The sequence below is a fragment of the Artemia sp. Qi Xiang Cuo genome, chromosome 12 (assembly GCF_049724085.1).
Source record: "Artemia sp. Qi Xiang Cuo chromosome 12, ASM4972408v1, whole genome shotgun sequence".
Taxonomy (NCBI): domain Eukaryota; kingdom Metazoa; phylum Arthropoda; class Branchiopoda; order Anostraca; family Artemiidae; genus Artemia; species Artemia sp. Qi Xiang Cuo.
The window spans coordinates 10,075,077-10,093,467 of NC_142805.1; the positions used below are offsets into that span (position 1 = coordinate 10,075,077).

Genomic DNA, 18,391 nt, shown 5'->3' on the forward strand with positions numbered 1-18,391 from the left:
TCCCCCCAGAGCCCTCAGGGCAAGGGTTGTAAGTTACACCCTGGGGGCATATAAGGTTTTCATTGAGTGTTTTCGTAGAAACTTCAAAAGAGCTCATTCAATTGGAAATTAAAAGGGCCAGTGCCTTTTTTAATAGTTGAAAGTGATTGGAGAGTGACTAACGCCCCTTTCACGCCTACCAATTTCTAGTACACATCCAATCAAAATTTTTAGATATCCCTTTTGTTCAGCGTAGTTGCAAGTTCATGAAATTATGTCTTTCAGAGTGATAGCCTCCTCAGAGCCCTCTTTCCCAGGGTTTTAAGTTTTGCTCTGGGGACATATAACGTTTATATAGAAAGTTGATGTAGAAATTTTAAAAAGGGCTCATTTGATTGTAAATTGAAATTACCCTTTTTAATAGTCAAAAGTGAGTGGAGAGTAATTAATCCCCTCTCACACCCACCATTTCCCCAAAAACATTCAATCAAAGTTTAGAGATAGCCATTTTGTTCACCGTAGTTGAAAGTTCTGGAAATTATGTATTGAAAGATGATAAACCCCCCAGAGCCCCCATGACACAGGTTGTGAGCTATGCCCTGGGGGCATATAAGGTTTTTATAGATAGAGATGTCGTAAGACTTCAAAAGGGGCTCATTCAATCGGAAATAGAAAGGGCTAGTGGCCTTTTTAATAGTCGAAAGTGATTGGAGGATAACTAAACCCCCTCTCACACCCACCATTCCTCCGAACACATTAAATCAAAATTTTCAGATAGCCATTTTGTTCAACGAGGTAGAAAGTTCTGGAAATTAGGTCTTTGAGAATGACACCCCCAGCAGCCCTCAGGGCCAGGTTTGTAAGTTATGCCCTGGGGGCATATAAGATTTTTATTGAAAATGTTGTCGTAGAAACTTCAAAAGGGCTCATTTAATTGGAAATTGAAAGGGCTAGTGCCATTTTTAATAGTTCAAAGTGATTGGATAACGAATACCGTCCCTATCACGCCCACCATTTCCCCAAACACATCCAATCAAAATTTTGAGATAGCCATTTTGTTTAACGTAGTTGAAAGTTCTGGAAATTAGGTCTTAGAGGATGAAAACCACCCTTACAGCCCTTAGGATAAGGGTGGTAATTTATGCCCAGGTGTTTATAGAAAGCGTTGTCGTTTCAAAAAGGGCTCATTCGATTGGATTCGAGTCGAAAGTGATTGGAAGGCTTGACATTTTTATAGTAAATATCGATGAGGGTATAATGTATTATCTTTTTGTTGTTGTTGCTGTTTAGACCAGGGCACTTTGTATCGAGGGAGTTGTCGTGAGAACTTCAAAAAGGGCTCATTCGATTGAAAATAGAAAGGGTTGATGCCCTTTTTAATAGTCGAAAGTGATCCCCCTCCCATTTGCCCATTATGTTTAAAAACTATATGTTGCCTTAAGATAAAATCAAAATACACTGTGTTAATGCTAATTCCCAATAAGGCGACTCAGCAGTATCCCAAGAACGACTGAGGGTATTATGTTCAGACTTTCGGGGCAACGTCTGCTCTTAAAATTTAACCAACTCAAAATACCGTAACTGTATCCAAGCTATCAAAGACAGTAAACAGATTTTTTGGCGAATGGTATCAAGTTTTCCATTTCAGGTCAAGTAGTGGAGGTATGAAACTAAATTAAACACTACTATTTGTGTCCAGATTTTTAAAAGGGTGTATGTTATTAAAAATTGCTGAAATTTTTTCACCAGCATACAAATAGCAGGCCAAACTATAAAGTCTTAAAAAAAAAGAAAAGATTTAAAGCATTATTTTCTTTTTCCCTGAGAAGACTATGTCAATATAAAACGAACATAAAATAATTAAAAAAAACTTTTTCCACAAAATAAGTTTTTCAAAGAAAAGTAAAGAACTCCATTAAACAAAAAATGAGCAAAAATAAAATCAAAAATCCTACCAAGCATGAAACTACCACAAATCAGCATCAATAAATAAATGAAACCCAAAACGTACACAAATTACAATAAATAACCGAGTCAAACTCAAAACGAGCAGAAATTAACATAAGTCGGGCTCAAGACCCACATGCCTTCCCAAGGCCAGAACAAAATTTGCACTTTACTGAAAAAAATACAAATGAATGTTTATCAAAATTATAAAAGTAAAACATTCATGTTTTTTCAGTAAAGTGCAAATTTTGTTCTGACCTTGGGAAGGAATATGGGTCTTGAGCCCAACTTATGTTAATTTCTGCTCGTTTTGAGTTTGACTCGGTTATTTATTGTAATTTCTATTCGTTTTGGGTTTCATTTATTTATAGATGCTGATTTGTGGTAGTTTCACGCTTGGTAGGATATTTGATTTTATTTTTGCTCATTATTTGTTTAATGGAGTTCTTTACTTTTCTTTGAAAAACTTATTTTTTGGAAAGTATTTTTTAATTAATTTCAACCAAAAATCTACAGTCTGAAATGGTAAACTATTGTATCCAACCGTACGTAGTAAGCTTTACATCCAGCGAATGGTCAAGCTCCAAAAAACCCATCCTTCTGTTTATCAAGCCTTCCAGAATGGGATGTATGTGATCAGACACTCCGATAGATTCTGGGCTGGGCTCTCCACGGATCTTATCATTGAGCAGAAGCTTATGTGTTGTATCATATTAGTTGCTTGTCTAACCGATGGCGGTGGTTTGACCGAGATTCAAAGGTCCTTAAAGATTATGTCTCGACCAGTCTGCTCTGCACTAAATCGTCTGATGGAGGATATATCACAGGTTTTTTATGGAATTATTGAACAACATAAGGAAACGTCCAAGCCGAGGCAACTAGGACACTGTAAAGACACATAGATCGTTATCGATTTCCTAGAAAAAGGGCCACCATTTAATGGGGATCTTCAACTAAGAAACATTGACAACCGTCTGACAGCCTACGAATCGGCCAACGTTGATTCTGCTAGAGATTTAGGCCTAAAAATCATTGACTCCATGTTTGGAAAGCTGGTCGCTGATTTTGTGTTCCGACGAAAACAACAGGCAGTTCAATTTACTACAAAGCAGAATCCAGGTGGAGATTGCAAAAGACTGGACCCCGAACTTGCATGCTCCGTTCTCCGAACAAGCCAGAGTTTGCCAGGGCTATAGCACAGGCTTGCAATCTTGAAGAGCGCTCTATTCCCCTTCCCAAAGGCATTCTATATATTATCAACAGTGGAGATCTTTTGCACAGAATTCCATGGACCAAAAACGAACGATACTCTGAAATGCTTTACCATTATGCCATTTGTGTAACCCAAAAGTATCCATCATCCACTATTGTGTTTGATGGATACGATGACGGAGCTACTATATAAGATATGGCCAAGTCAAAGAGAAGTTATATAATCAGCCGTGATAGATTCTTCACAGCAAATGCGCAGCTGAAGGTGTAAAAGGATGAGTTCTTGTCCTGCAAGAAAAACAAGCCCAGGTTTATCTGCGTGCTGGCTGCTTATCTCCGATCAAAGCGCTTCGTCGTAGTCCAGGACACCAAGTGATGCAGATGTCCCAACTGTGAAAGCTGCTGTTGCTTCTTACCAGTATTACGACACTGCCGTCATTGGAGATGATACTGAACTTTTGGTTCTATTGTGTTATCATGGTATCCTATCAAGCAGGAAACAATTCTTGCTCCTGAGCCAAAGTTGAGCAATGCTCCTCAAATATGAGATATTCAAAAATTGAAAGAGAAACTTGGCGAAGAGACATGCAGTCTGATTCTATATGATGATGCCATCTTTAGCCGTGACTCCACAGGGAAGTTTTTAAAAAGAAGGTGACCTACTGCTAGAACGTCCCCGAATATGGGATATTCACAAACTGAAAGATAAGCTGGGCCAAAAGACATGCCATCTGATTCTTTTTGCTCACGCCATCTTAGGCTGTGACTCTACTTCACGGATTCACAGTGTGGGAAAAGGCCTTACTCTGAAGAAGCTAATGAAAGATGCCGATTTTCGTACATCAGTTGCAGTTTTCATGCTGAAGTCAGCTTCGAAGGAGGATGTAAGGGTTGCTGGAGAAAACAGCTCATTATATATGGCTCATCAAAAGGGGGAAATCTGAATGAACTCCACAGGGAAGTATTTAAAAAGAAGGTGACTACTGCTAGCACGTTCGTCCACTAAGAACAGTTACCACCAACTTGTGAGTCGGTTAAATTTTACAGTCACAGGGTTTTCTACCAAGTTCAGGTATGGAGTGGAAATCCTGATTATAAACCTAAAGCCGAGGAATGGGGTTGGAAAAATAAAGATGACTTCTTGTATCCATTGGCTACTGACGTCCTACCAGCCCCTCGTCTGCTTCTGAAAATCGTAAAGTGCTCCTGTCAACTGGAATGTAGCTCAACGAGAGGTAGCTGCTTTAAAAACGGCTTAGCTTGCACAGCAGCGTGTAAATCGTGCACAGGGACAGCACGTTCGGACTCTCCAAGACTCGAAAGCTATAACGATGAGGAGAACGTCGAAGCTTAGATATCTGATTTAAAAAAATAAATTGCGAATACTAGTCGGGGTTTGGTTCTGTCTTTCAAATGTTCATGAAGTTGATTCGATAATTTTATCAGTTGTGAAGACTAGTCAGTGTGTTGATAATAATTTACTCTAAGAGGGATTTTAAATGTCGGCTGCTGAAAACCAGTTTCATAGATGATTTCCCTTTTCTAATATTTGTAATGTTTTAATAAACATCTTGCAATCACTTTTTTCCATCACCCATCAGGTGATGGAGCCAGCGATGATCAGATTCAGGCTAACTAATTATTAGATCTCAAAACCGACAATTTAGCCAGCGAAAGATGGTCTGGTAAAAAATGGGGGTCACGACGATTAGAAGCGTAAAAATCTCATATTGATGATTATGAAACATTTTTATATTCAAAACACCAAATTTGACTCCATTTTCCCATTCATCTCATCTTTTTACCATCGGAATAATAATTCAGTTCAAGAAAAATGAACAATTACCGGAACTTTTTTTTTTTTAAGGAAAGTGAGAAAACTGACACGATACGCAAAAAAAAAAAAAAAAAAAAACTAGTTTTGAGTCGACTTAGAATTTGCAACTTTGGATATGTTTTTCAGTTTTTTTCCTCTACAAAATGATGTAAAAATCATTTCTGTTGCAATTCGTTTTTACCAACAACCGACGAATTGGTGGACAATAAGTGCTAAAAAGACCATGTCAAATGAAAATAAAAAAGTGCATATTGATGAATATGAAACGGGTTTTCTAGTAGACATTACACCAGGTTAATTTGATTTTTGGTCTCAGATCATCATTTTGTGTCAGAATAGTTGCCTTCTGATAGTATGGTGAAAAAGAGGTCACAACAATGAGAAGGGTAAAATCACATATTGATGATTATAAAACTATTTTCTGGTACATTGCACATCAAACTTGCTTTCATTTTCGGGCTAAGCTCTTCATTTTACAGCGGGATGATACTTCATATACAGAAAAACGAACATTTACCGACAGTTCATTTCTTTTAAGAAGAAACTGAAAAATTGATGTGCAACTTTGGATATATTGTTCAGCTTTTTTCCTCTACAACATAATGTAAAAATCATTTCTGTTGTAATTTGTTGGGGGTTAAACTCTATTTTGCCTGTACTATTACTACCAATTCCAGTAATGGCTACATAAATCAGCAAAAAGTATTTACGAAAAATTAAGCGAGAAAAACGGATTAATTTAAATAATGCAATGGAAAAAAAAAACAACAAAGAAACAAAATTACATTAATTAAAAAAAAAAATCCGAATATTTCGGTTCCATATCCGATAGCTTTTCTCAACGAAAAAAACTTTAAAGAAGAAAAGTCTTTTTTTTTAAATAAAAACATTTAAAAAACAAAACACAAAACACACAGGCAAAAAAACTAAAAAACAAAACAAATAATTTGAGTTGAATGTGAATGTGCGTTTTATTTATTTGTTTGTTTTTTAGCTGCTTTTCTATACAGTTTTATTTTAAGAAACTGTTTCTTCTTTCCGTTTAGAGACGGACGTGGAGCCGAAATATTCGGATTTTTTTTATCAATTAATGTTTCGTTGTTGTGTTTTTTTTTATTTTTTTGTTCCACTGCTTTATTTAAATTAAACCCGTTCTTCTCTCTTACATTTTTCGTAAATAGAAAAGAAGGAAAAATTATTTATAAAAAATTACTTTCTGCTGACTCTATTATGAAGGAAATAAATTAAAAAATAGGAATAAAGGGCGAAAGCCGACACCTACCTTTGAAAAAGAAGAAAAACATACCTTCGAAGCATTTGCTGCACTCCTGCTTTTAATTTCTTGAATGTTATCAACTCTTGCCGATTATACATGAAAGAGCAGACAACATCCATACATCTGAATATTTCAGTCAGTAGCTTAAATTTGAAGGGAAGCGCAAGAGTAGGTACTCCAGGCTCCTTAAGTTGCCGAAACTTCTCATATGCTGGCGAGTCACTCTTTATAGGGCTTGGTTGCACTTTTCGTGGGCTTTCAACCTTTCTAGGACTAGAAATTTAGGTAAAAATTAGCTGGAAAGATCTTGATAATATCAGATTAGAATACGCCACACTAGGAGATATGGAAGATAGCGCATCAGGGTGAAGTCTGTCTTTGAACTTTTCCCCCGTTCAAATCCGGGAAAAGAAAAACTTTTCCCCCTTTTTTATCCGTTAAATAAATTCAAATTTCCCATCTTGATTCTAAAAATGCCCTCAGCCTGGAAAAAATCCCAACATTTTGGCTCTGCAAAAAAAAAAAAAAAAAAAAAAAAAAAAAAAAAAAAAGTGGCTTAATAAAGTCCCTTGTATTCGTGTATCGATTTATGTTGCTTAATAATTAAAAGAAACAGATTATGAAAAATTCGATTCATTCAATTTGGACCTTATGCTGTGGTTACTAGCTCAGTACCTTAATTACCTTACCATAATAATATGTTAAAAGGCTTTGGCATCTGCCCAACCGATTTGAGTTACAGGGCAATTGGAAGTGAATCCTTACAAGAAACTCAGAGACAGGTTGACGCCAGGTCAAGATTCCTTAACAATCATCCTCGGTCACTTACCAATTATCTCTGAATAACTCTTGCTCGTTTTGTTGGCTAATACCCACAGCAAGGATTTGTCCTAACTCTCGACAACACTGGTGTACCGTCAAATAATTAATGATGAGAGAAGTTTGGTGATGTGAGAAGTTTACTAAAATAGTAACGTAATTTTTGCGACTAGAGAATTTACATATTTAAGGCTAAATCTGATTCAGCCGCAAGTGAATTGTCCCAAGAAGAAGCCTACGAATTTATTCTGGGAAAAGAAGAAATATTCAAAGATTGGGATACATTGTCAATCCAACCCAGAAACAATAGGGGGCAATGATCTGATTTTCAGGACGCACGCCTCACAGTTGATTGATTGTAACTCTATATGCACTACTGCATGGGGTAAAAAAATTTACATCAGAAACAGTGCAGTATATTCATCAGAGATATTTAATCATGTAGCTAACAAAAGGCCAGATATCTTTAGTACAGTCAACTTTGTGGCATGGGCGCCCATAAGGGGGGGGGAGCACCCGCCCCCCTGGCTGAATGATGCTGCCTGATTTTTATACTTTTGTTCTGACATTTCTATTATATAGCATTAAAAGTGCGAATTAGACGAGGTTTGCCCCCCCCCCTGGAATTCAGCTTATGGGCGCCCATGCTTTGTGGATCGATGATTTTTTACTTTTAGCTGGTTTTTGACCCTTCGAACAGGGCCTTGCTTTGATTGGGTAAAATGTTACATTCTGGAATAATTCTTAATAGTATTTAACAGCCATTATCCTATCAATGATATGGCTTTCTAAGTAAAACGCGTAACAGGTTTGCCAAAAAAGGTTAATAAAAAAAATAGTATTAGTTAATTAATCCCAATTAATACATTTTTGTGGATCCAACTGTCACCTAATTATGATGTAATGAGAAGAGCCCAAAACTATTTAAATGGTAGGTCTACCAGTTTGAACCTAGGCCTACTTTGTGCAGCCTGGATTGGCCTATTGAGTTAAATAAGTCACTGAAACAAAATCACTACAGGTTATCTATTACTTACACAGAGACTTCACCTTTAAATACTATAGAGTATACAGATTAGGCTACGCCTATATCATTATTATATTAATCATCCAGTTCCGTTCAAAGTTTTCTATTTATTTAGGGGCACATTTAATGCTTTCGTCAGCCACTTCACTGCGCTTCGCGCTAGAAGTTCTCAATCCCTATCCGTCCATGTTAAATCGCGGAAGATCCGACTCTTATCAGTTACCCATACTCTTTGCATATAGACCTTAAAATGTAAAAAGACTACTTAGTCAGGTTGATATCTGAAAGGGCTATATGATCTTCTTTTTCGGAAGCATGATATTAGTCAGGGCTCGGATTGATTCCTGCTCATTAGAAAAGGGACTTGACGACCTGTCAAGGGACTTTTACGGATGAAAAAGGGAAGAAAGTGGGATGGGATTTCGATTACCATTCATGGTCAAAACATTCCTTTGCTCATGAACCAGAAGCGGTGGTCAAGTCGCCCAAAGAATCACCATATTAATGAGCCTCGGAAGGAACTCATTTTTCGTGGAGACGGGTCAGTTGTCTTTGTTTTTCCTTTTTTTTGTTCCAACTTTCAGTTATGTTTATTTAAAACAATAAAAGAAAAGCAAAGGCGATGTCAACGGAATCCTTTGAAGCCACCACACTCCGTAAGCGACTGGTGGCCTATTTCAAGAGGGCATCAATAATTACTCTTTTTTGTTTTTCAGAGGTCCCCTTTTCTTGCAATGATTCCTCAAGTCTATCTAGCTCTTTTTTTTGTTAGAGATGTCAACTATGTTTAGCTCCCTTTCTTTCTTTTGGTCTTGGACACTTCGTTCAGAAGCTTGTTCTTTTGCCTTACTCTCCACATATTTTAGTATTTTGACCCGGCCGACTTAGTCAAAGTCAACAACTCTTTGGGAATAGGAAACCTTTTCGGATTTGCCTCCATATGTGTTCAATGTGTCAATCACACACAGCTTTGCATTCAAGACTCATTATGGCACGGCGGCTCTGTCCTACAGAAGAAGTCTTCCCGAGTGCAGAAAACCTCTCTCTACGTAAGCACTGCCATACGATAATGTCAACGCATATTTGCAAGCTTTGATAAAAGAGTATACTTTCGCACACCAAAAGGATCCGTCATAGAGAAGTTTTGATGCCAGTAATGGTTGACGCGTGATGGCGTAGGTTTTACTGAGTTCTCGGCTTGCAGCGACATCTACTCACTTCTAACATCGTCAACACTTACTCCTACCGGGAGCCATTAAGCAAGCATAATTATATCTGATAGACATCTAGCTCTTTTACTTTCCGTGGGATCCAGGCTCCTAAGCACTTCGAGATAGCTATTAGAGGAGATGGGGCACTTCTTGATCAAGTGTTTGGCAGCTACCTTGAAATACCTTAGCGCCCTTTGACTGAACCCTTGTCTTTCTGCCAAGGTGAGTTCCTGCCAATCTAATAAAAACACAATCTGCTCACCTTCAATAGTGTCCAGCAAATATTTGTCGAAGTTCTCAAGAAAACTGGTAGAAATTTCATCAGCAGAAATGAGAATGTCGGGTTTGAGAAGTCTCGCTAAAACAGTGAGAAGCAAGTTTTTCAGATCAGTTAGAAGAGCATGCACAAGGGGTTCGTTCTTCTGAAACACTGCTGTCGATTTCGTAGAAAGCTCAGACAATAAATACACGAGTTCCAGTTCTGCAAGCATATATTTCCTTTTTTGGTTGCTTACAATCTTGAGGTACTTCGCTGACGACGCGACATTCTTAAAATGTTTTTCGGTGGCACGTAATGCGAAAAATATTTCAAAAGTACCGGCCACTGATCAATCGCTCGGCAAACAGCAGGACCCAACGTCAGCCACCTTATTGAGACGTGCTGAATGGAACTATTGTATGGGATACCTTTCTTTTTCTGGCACTCTGGAAAATCCTAATATCTTGCAGGCCAGTCAAGCAAAAAACGGCTCAAGATGACAACAAAGTTGGATGACTCCTCTCCAAATTCCTTGAGCAGTTTCATGAATCCATTGTGCATAAAATGGATGTTACATGTTCCAATGTTCACAAGCTCTTTTGAGACTTTTTCTTCTTCAATGCATTCATTTGCAATCATACTTATTGACATTAGGTCCATCACCGCCTATCATTATTAATCTTTCAAGAGGTAAATTCTGGCTCCCAATGCATGACATCATCTTTTTGACAACGTCCTCACCAGTTGCTTGTCCTATGAAGTTGCGTCATCAGATGGCGGCTCACTACTTGACCTCGACAATCTGTAGCTCTTTTCTTCCTTCGCTGTTAGTAGTTTCGTCGTGTTCAAGAACAAAGTGATCTTCGCCCCATGTTCTTCATAAGATTCTGTTTAGAGTCTGGGTGAAGGGCATCAGTTATTAAGAACATAGCTTTGTTCACACTTATCAACATCCCGGCGGTAGCTTACCATTGAAAATGGCTTCAAAGACATAAATAATTATGTCACACAAAACTGTAAACATGAAAGCTTGCAAGGACTTCTGTACCCAAATTATTTCTCCTTTGTATGCAGCATCTTTGTAACAAAACGTCTCGAGAGTTTTACCTCAATTGCTAGCTGATGGTTCTTTTGATTGGGACTGTTGCCTAGCAGATCCACGCAATCGTAGCTATGGATTGAGATGGGTTGCAACCTGTTTCTTGTGCTCGTCTAATAAAGCACGCTGATTTAAGGTGTATAAGCCTTTGCGATAGCTAAGGTTGTTCCTTCACATTTTGCAGTACAAACAAAACTCATCATCACGAAACCTATACCATTCGTTTACCTTTCTGCAACCCTTGTCTCCTTTAGTTAACCAGGAGCGATAAAATTTGCAGTTTCCCACTGTCTTTCCTAAACTTGGGAGAGACTTGAAAGGCAAGTAGGTTTAAACACAGCAGGAAAAACACTTGAACACAAGATTATTGTTACCTAAATATTCCACTCATGGTACTCTCCTCTTCTCAGTAAACATGCTATCAGTTTATTAACAAACATTTAGAGCGAAAGAACATATACTTTGTATCATTGGAATACAAGTCAATTCAAACAAATTCATACGGGTATGGTTCATTTTGTGAAGCTACAGGAAATTATCTATCCTTGAATGTTACCATGATATGACCGAACAATCCCACCCACCCTATAGACCAATGTTACTCTTTCCTTGAATGGTACGACAATGTGACCCATCAATCGCACCCACCATATAGGCCAATTCTGTGTTGTAATTAGCTGCCAATGTTTGCAACAGTTAATAGATGCTTAGACCACAGACAAAATTCCCACTGTTTGTTGTTTCTTTCCGAACTGCAACAGCGTAACCAAGAGACCAGTACAACCGGATTTGTCGAGAAGCTACATTATCTAAAGTGGTTCTTTCAAATATTCTTCAGTTTTCAAATACACCATGTTCCCAAATAGGGATTTTAGGGACGTTCTGCATAAAAAAGGACTTGGAAGGGACTTCAGCCCAAAAAAGGGATTTTAGGGCTTTTAAAGACTAATTCCAAGACCTGTATTAGTATGAGAGCCTTATTTTGTCACTATGAAATTTGTGGGTCTATTTATGTCAAGGCAGCCACTAAATTTATTTTGATTAACTTAAATTTCAAAGTGGAAAAAAAAAAAAATAAACTAAAAGAAATAAATAAATAAAAGATAAAAGTAAATTCAACTCACCTTACTGGAACTTCCAGATCAAGCGACTCGAATTTGCTCAAATTCTTTTTATCACTTACTGTCAATTTCGCTTGTTTTTCTTTTTGCGCTTGTCTAAAAGCATGTAATTTTGGAAGATTTTCATTAACAACACTAGCAAGTCGAGCCTGGAGGTCTGAAAGTTTACCCACTTTACCTAGTTTAGCCTTTACATCTGCTGGATCAAGCTGAAATATTGAACAGTGATATTAGAGTTGCAGTTAATTATAATTCTGTAATTTTGAAACAATAGTGCAATTTATAAAGGCAAACACAAATGTAAAACAGGCAGCTCTTCTGAATGCTTCAGGAAATAAAAAGCAAAAATCGGTTGCACCAAATAAATTTAAGTGGGAATGATTTAAGTAGTTTTGTCATTATTTAAATTTGATTAAACTGACCTTGCACACAAGCCACACGAGAGCCATAGATTATTTAGAGCAGTGATTCCACCCCTAACCCCCTTGTGATTTTTTAATTTTGTTATTGAAAATTTTGCTATTCAAATGCATTCATACATTTGTGAAGTCAAAACCAAAATGAAAATAAGGCAACTCTTTTGAATACTCCGGGGGATGAAACTTCGAAAATCAGTTGAGTCGAATCAGCCGAATAACTGACTGGCGTTGTCCTTCATTTAAATAAATTTAGAAAAATCTTTTTCAACTGACAGTAAGGAGCAGCATTAAAACTCCAAACGAAAGCAAATTATTACGTATATGTGGTGGGTCTCTCTGCTCAATAACCCGCTCTTTACGCTGAAGTTTTTTTTCAGAACTTTTAATAAAAGCTTATTATTCTAATTAAACGGCCCTTGTGTTTCAAGAGTCGTTCTTAAAGAATTGGGACAAAAAGCCAAACCTTAGCGTACAGAGCAAAGTATTGATGAGGGGGCTGGCGTTTAATTAGAACAGGTTTCCGCTGCTTGTGAGGTATTGCTCACTCCGGCAACTATGTTTAAACTTTAGTTTATTGGGGTTTTAGGGGGGAAAAGGTACCTAGGTTAGGTTGCGTATATATTATATGCTTTTGATTAGATTAATTGATTAGATTGGACCATGCCTTTGTTTTCCTTTATTAGTTTACTTATTAGTAGGCTTGAGACAATCAGAACAAAAGCTCGCCTACCTCTCCTTCCAAACCACGTGCCATTTTGAACCTGTTACTGGTTATTGCCTTAATACTAAGACAAATAGAAAATTGTTCTACTTAAGTGCTATTGACACTATTTGCCTTAGTTAAACTGTCGCCAAAATGAAGGATCTTTCTGACCAGGCATGTAAGCAGGATTTTCTAATTAGGGGGAAGGGGGCGGGGTAATAAAAAAACATTTTCTCCTTTTTTTAAAAGGGGAGGAGGGGCCGGGGGAATAAAAACAAATTTATTTAATACTTTGAGTAAAAAGTGCCCAGAAATTACAAAACACTTTGAAATTCAGGGGAGTCCCAATCCTCTATACAAATGGCCCTGCTTATTACCCCTTTTGACGATAAAAATAAGCTTTTATACCATTCAAGACAGGTCTTGAGATGACAAATCTAAGTAGCTTGATCATAGGCAGCGCGCTAGCACTGCCTAAGCAAAAACAATGTGGGCACAATGTTTTTTGTTTTTTTTGGTTCTCCATACCCAGGCACTTCACATCGAAGGAATTGTCGTAGAAACTTCGTAAAGGGCTCATTAGATTGGAAATTGGAGTGGCTAGTGCCCTTTTTAATAGTCGAAAGTGATTGGAGGGCAACTAGACCCCCCACGCCCATCATTCCCCCAAACACATCCAAACAAAATTTTGAGATAGCGCTTTTGTTAAGTGTAGTTGATTTCCAAACAGAAAATACGTTTTTGAGAAGGACAATCTCCCACAACCCTCAGGGCAAGAGTTTTCAGTTGTGGCCTGGTGGCATATGAGGTTTTTATATAAGGAGTTGTCGTAGAAACTTCAAAAGAGGATCATTATATTGGAAATTAAAAGGGCCAGTTCCCTTTTTAATAGTCGACTGTGTTTGGTGGGCAACTAGCCCCCCCCCCCCACGCCCATCATTTCCCCAAACACATCAAATCAGAATTTTTAGATAACCATTTTGTTCAGCGCAATGGATTTCCAGATAAAAAACATATTTTTGAGAAAGACACTCCCCCGCAACCCTCAGGGCACGGGTTTTAAGTTATGCCGTGGGGACATATAAGGTTTTTAAAGAAGGCGTTGTCGTAGAAGCTTCAGAAAAAGCTCATTCGATTGGAAATTCAACGGGCCAGTGCCCTTTTTAATAGTCGAAAGTGATTGGAGGGCAACTAGCCCCCCCCCCACACCCATAATTCCCCCTAACACATCCAATAAAAATTTTTAGATATCCATTTTGTTCAGCGTAGTTGATTTCCAGATAGTAAAAACCTATTTTTGAGGAGGAAACTCCCCCAAAACCCTCAGGGCAAGGGTTGTAAAACATGCCATGGGGGCATATAAAGCTTTTATTGAAGGCGTTTTCAAAGAAACTTCAAAAGGGCCCATTCAATTGGAAATTGAAAGGGCTAGTGCCTTTTTAATAGTTGACCCTCTCACGCCCACCATTTTCCCCAACACATCGAATAAAAATTTTGAGATATCCATTTTGTTCAACGTAGTTGAAAGTTCTGGAAATTATGTCTTTTAGGATGATAACCCCCTCAGAGCCCTCAGTGCAAGGGATGTAGGCCTAAGTTATACCCTGGGGCATATAAAGTTTTTATTGAAAGCGCTGTCGTAGAAACTTCAAAAGAGCTCATTCAATTGGAAATTGAAAGGGCTAGTGCCTTTTTCAATAGTTGAAAGTGATTGGATAGTGACTAACGCCTCTCTCATGCCCACCATTTTCCAAAACACATTCAATAAGAATTTCGAGATATCCATTTTGTTCAACGTAGTTGAACGTTCTAGAAATTAGGTCTTTTAGGATGATAACCCTCCTCAGAGCCCTCAGTGCAAGGGTTGTAAGTTATGCCCTGGGTGCATACAAGGTTTATATAGAAAGTTGTTGCATAAATCATAGGCAACGCGATCGCGCTGCCTAAGTAAAGAACGGGGACACTCGTAAATGTGACAAGAAGAGGAGACTATGTAAAGAGGAGAAAACTCTCTCACAGTCTTGAGGGCAAAGGTTTTAAGTTATACCCTAGGGGCATATAAGAGTGATGTTGGCAAATGTATTATTTATTAATTTTTTCCTTTAGAGCAGGGCACTTCGTATGGAAGAAGTTGTCGTAAAAACTTCGAAAAGCGCTCATTCAATTGGAAATTGGAGTGGCTTGTGCCATTTTTAATAGTTAAAAGTGATTGGAAGTTGACTAACACCCCTTCCACGCCCACCATTTCCCAAAACACATTCAATTAAAATGTTGAGACAGCCATTTTGTTCAGCGTAGTTGATTTCCAGATAGAAATTATGTTTTTGAGGACAGTCCCCCTTGGGGCACGGGTTGTAAGTTATGTCCTGGGGGCATATAAGTTTTTTTCATAGAAGACGTTTCCCAAAAAGCTATAATATAAGCTGAATCAACTGGATATATACTCGACTAGTGTCCTTTTTTGTAGTCGAAAGTAATAGTAGCGCACATAAACAGCCTGTGATGCCAATTTTTTCCCCAGACACATCCAGTCAAAATTGTGAGATAGCCATTTTTTTAAACATAGTTACAAGTTCTGGAAATTTGGTCTTCGAGGATGAACCCCCCCCCCACTAGCCCTCAGGGCAAGGGTTCTAAATTATGCCCAGGGGGCATATAAGGTTTTATATAACGCGTTGTCGCAGAAACTCCAAAAAAGGCTCATTCGATTGGAAATTGAAATGAATAGTGCCATTTTTAATAGTCGAAAGTTATTGGAAAGCAACTAACACCCCTTCCACGCCCACCATTTCCCCAAACACATCCAATAAAGATTTGAGATAGCCATTTTGTTCCACGCAGTTCAAAGTTCAGGAAATTACACTTTTGAGCAGGACACTCCCCCCACAGTCTCCAGGGCAAGGCTTATAATTTATGCCCTGGGGTTATATAAGGTTTTATTGACATCTGTGTCGTAGAAAATTGAAAAAGGGCTCATTCGATTGGAAATTCAAAGGACCACTGCCCTTTTTAATAGTCGAAAGTGATTTGAAGGCAACTAACCCCCCTCTCACGCTTATCTTTTCTCCAAACACATCCAATCAATATTTTAGATAGCCATTTTGTTCAGCGTGATTTCTAAATAGAAAATATGTTTTTGAGGAGGACACTCCCCACAACCCTCAGGGCAAGGGTTTCAAGTTATGCGCAAGGTCCATATAAGGTTTTTATAGAAGGCGCTGTCGTAGAAACTTTAAAAAAGGCTCATTCGATTGGAAATTCAAAGGGCTAGTGCCCTTTTCAATAGTCGAAAGTGATTCGAAGGCAACTAAACCCCGTCTCACGCCCATCTTTTCTCCGAACACATCCAATCATAGGCAGCCCGCTAGCGCTGCCAAAGAAAAGAGCGATGTGGCCACAATGTGTTTTTGGTCTTTTCTCCATACCCGGGCACTTCGTATCGAAGGAGTTGTCGAAGAAACTTCAAAAGGGGCTCATTCGATTGGAAATTGGAGTGGCTAGTACCCATTTTAATAGTCGAAAGGGATTGGAGGGCAACTAGCTCCCCCCCCACGCCCGTCAATCCCCCAAATACATCCCCTCGAAATTTTGAGATATCCATATTGTTCAGCGTTGTTGATTTCCAGAGATAAAATGTGATTTTTTGGTGGACACTCCCCCACAACCCTCAGGGCAAGGGTTTTAAGTTATGCCCTGGGGGCATATTAGATTAATATTGACACAATATACAGTTTATTGTTTTTTTTTCTTTAAAGCAGGGCACTTCATATAGAAGGGGTTGTCGTAGAGACTTCAAAAGGGGCTCATTCGATTAGAAATCGAGAGTTCTAGTGCCCTTTTTAATAGTCAAAAGTGATTGGAGGGCCACTAGCCCCCCCCCCCCCACGCCCATCATTCCCCCAAAAACATCCAATCAAAATTGTGAGATAGCCATTTTGTTCAGCGTAGTTGATTTTCAGATAGAAAATATGTTTTTGAGGAGGACACTCCCCCACAACCCTCAGGGCAAGGGTTTTAAGTTATACCCTGGGGGCATATAAGGTTTTTATTGAAGGCGTTGTCATAGAAACTTCAAAACAGACTCATTCGATTGGAAATTCCAAGGGGTAGTGCCCTTTTTAAGAGTGAAAAGTGATTGGAGGGCAACTAGCCCCCCCCCCCCGACGCCCATCGTTCCCCCAAACACATCCAATCAAAATTTTGAGATACCCATTTTGTTCAGCGTAGTTGATTTTAAGATAGAAAATGTGTTTTTGAGGAGGAGACTCCCCCACAACCCTCAGAGCAAGGGTTTTAAGTTATGCCCTGGGGGCATATATGGTTTTTATAGAAGGCGTTGTCGTAGAAACTTCAAAAAAGGCTAAATCGATTGGAAATTCAAAGGGCTAGTGCCTTTTTAAAGAGTCGAAAGGGATTGGAGGGCAACTAGCCCCCCCCACGCCCATCTTTCCCCCAAACACATCCAATCAAAATTGTGAGATAGCCATTTTGTATAGAAAATAGGTTTTTGAGGAGGACACTCCCCCACAACCGTCTAGGCAAGGGTTTTAAGTTATGCCCTGTGGGCATATAAGGCTTTTATAGAAGGCGTTGTCATAGAAACTTCAAAACAGGCTCATTCGATTGGAAATTCAAAGGGCTTTTACCCTTTTTAATAGTCGAAAGTGATTGGAGGACAACTAGCCCCCCCCCCCCTGAAAAAATATAACTGAAAAAATATAAATCTTTTTACTTTTATAACTTTAATAAATCAGATAATAATAACATTTTGATTACTAAATATCTGTATATGTATATTAAACTGACAATGCACAATCATTTGTATTTTCTCAGTAAATTGCAAATTTTGTTCTGGTCTTGGGAAGGCATAGGGGTTTTGCATCCAACTTATGTTAATTTTTGCTCGTTTTGAGTTTGACTTGGTAAATTATTGTAATTTCTGTTCGTTTTGGGTTTCATTTATTTGTCGATGCTGATTTGTGGTAGTTTCACGCTTGGCAGATTATTTGATTTTATTTTTGCTCATTTTTTGTTTAATGGAGTTCTTTACTTTTCTTTGAAAAACTTATTTTGTGGAAAAAGTTGTTTTAATTAATGACATAAAAAGGAGACTGTAGCCTTTTGTTTTAATATCAAATATTGGACTTAGTATTGCATTTGACAGTATTGGGCTGTCGTGGACGGTTCATAAAGCTTCTAATATGTTAATAAAATTCTTCTTTCGCTTAGTATTATTAAATTTGAGTATCTTTCAATGTTTCTTCCTATTCCTCTAATAGACCTTCATCTTCAAAATTTCCCTATTCCTACTGTTGACTCGATTTGGTGGTTGGGTACTACACTTACAAAAAATCTCAAATCTCATGTGTGAGGCTAGGTTCTAGGCGTTAACCCCCCCCCCCCAGAAAATACCTCCCCGCGGAAAACACACTCCCGTGGAAAATAAGGCTTCCCAAATTTGAGAATTTTATTTGAGATTTGT

At 38.3% G+C, this 18,391-nt stretch overlaps 1 protein-coding gene across 1 annotated transcript in view; it reads right to left on the reverse strand.

Annotated features, from left to right (window-relative positions):
* Window positions 1–18,391, reverse strand: part of dup (chromatin licensing and DNA replication factor double parked) — a 74,395-nt gene that overhangs the window by 40,240 nt on the left and 15,764 nt on the right. Inside the window, exons 3-4 of the mRNA XM_089097753.1 lie at window positions 11,791–11,996; window positions 6,282–6,524 (exon numbers count right to left, since the gene is read on the reverse strand). Coding sequence (XP_088953879.1) covers window positions 6,282–6,524; window positions 11,791–11,996 — 449 coding nt within the window. The remainder of the gene's footprint in view (window positions 1–6,281; window positions 6,525–11,790; window positions 11,997–18,391) is intronic.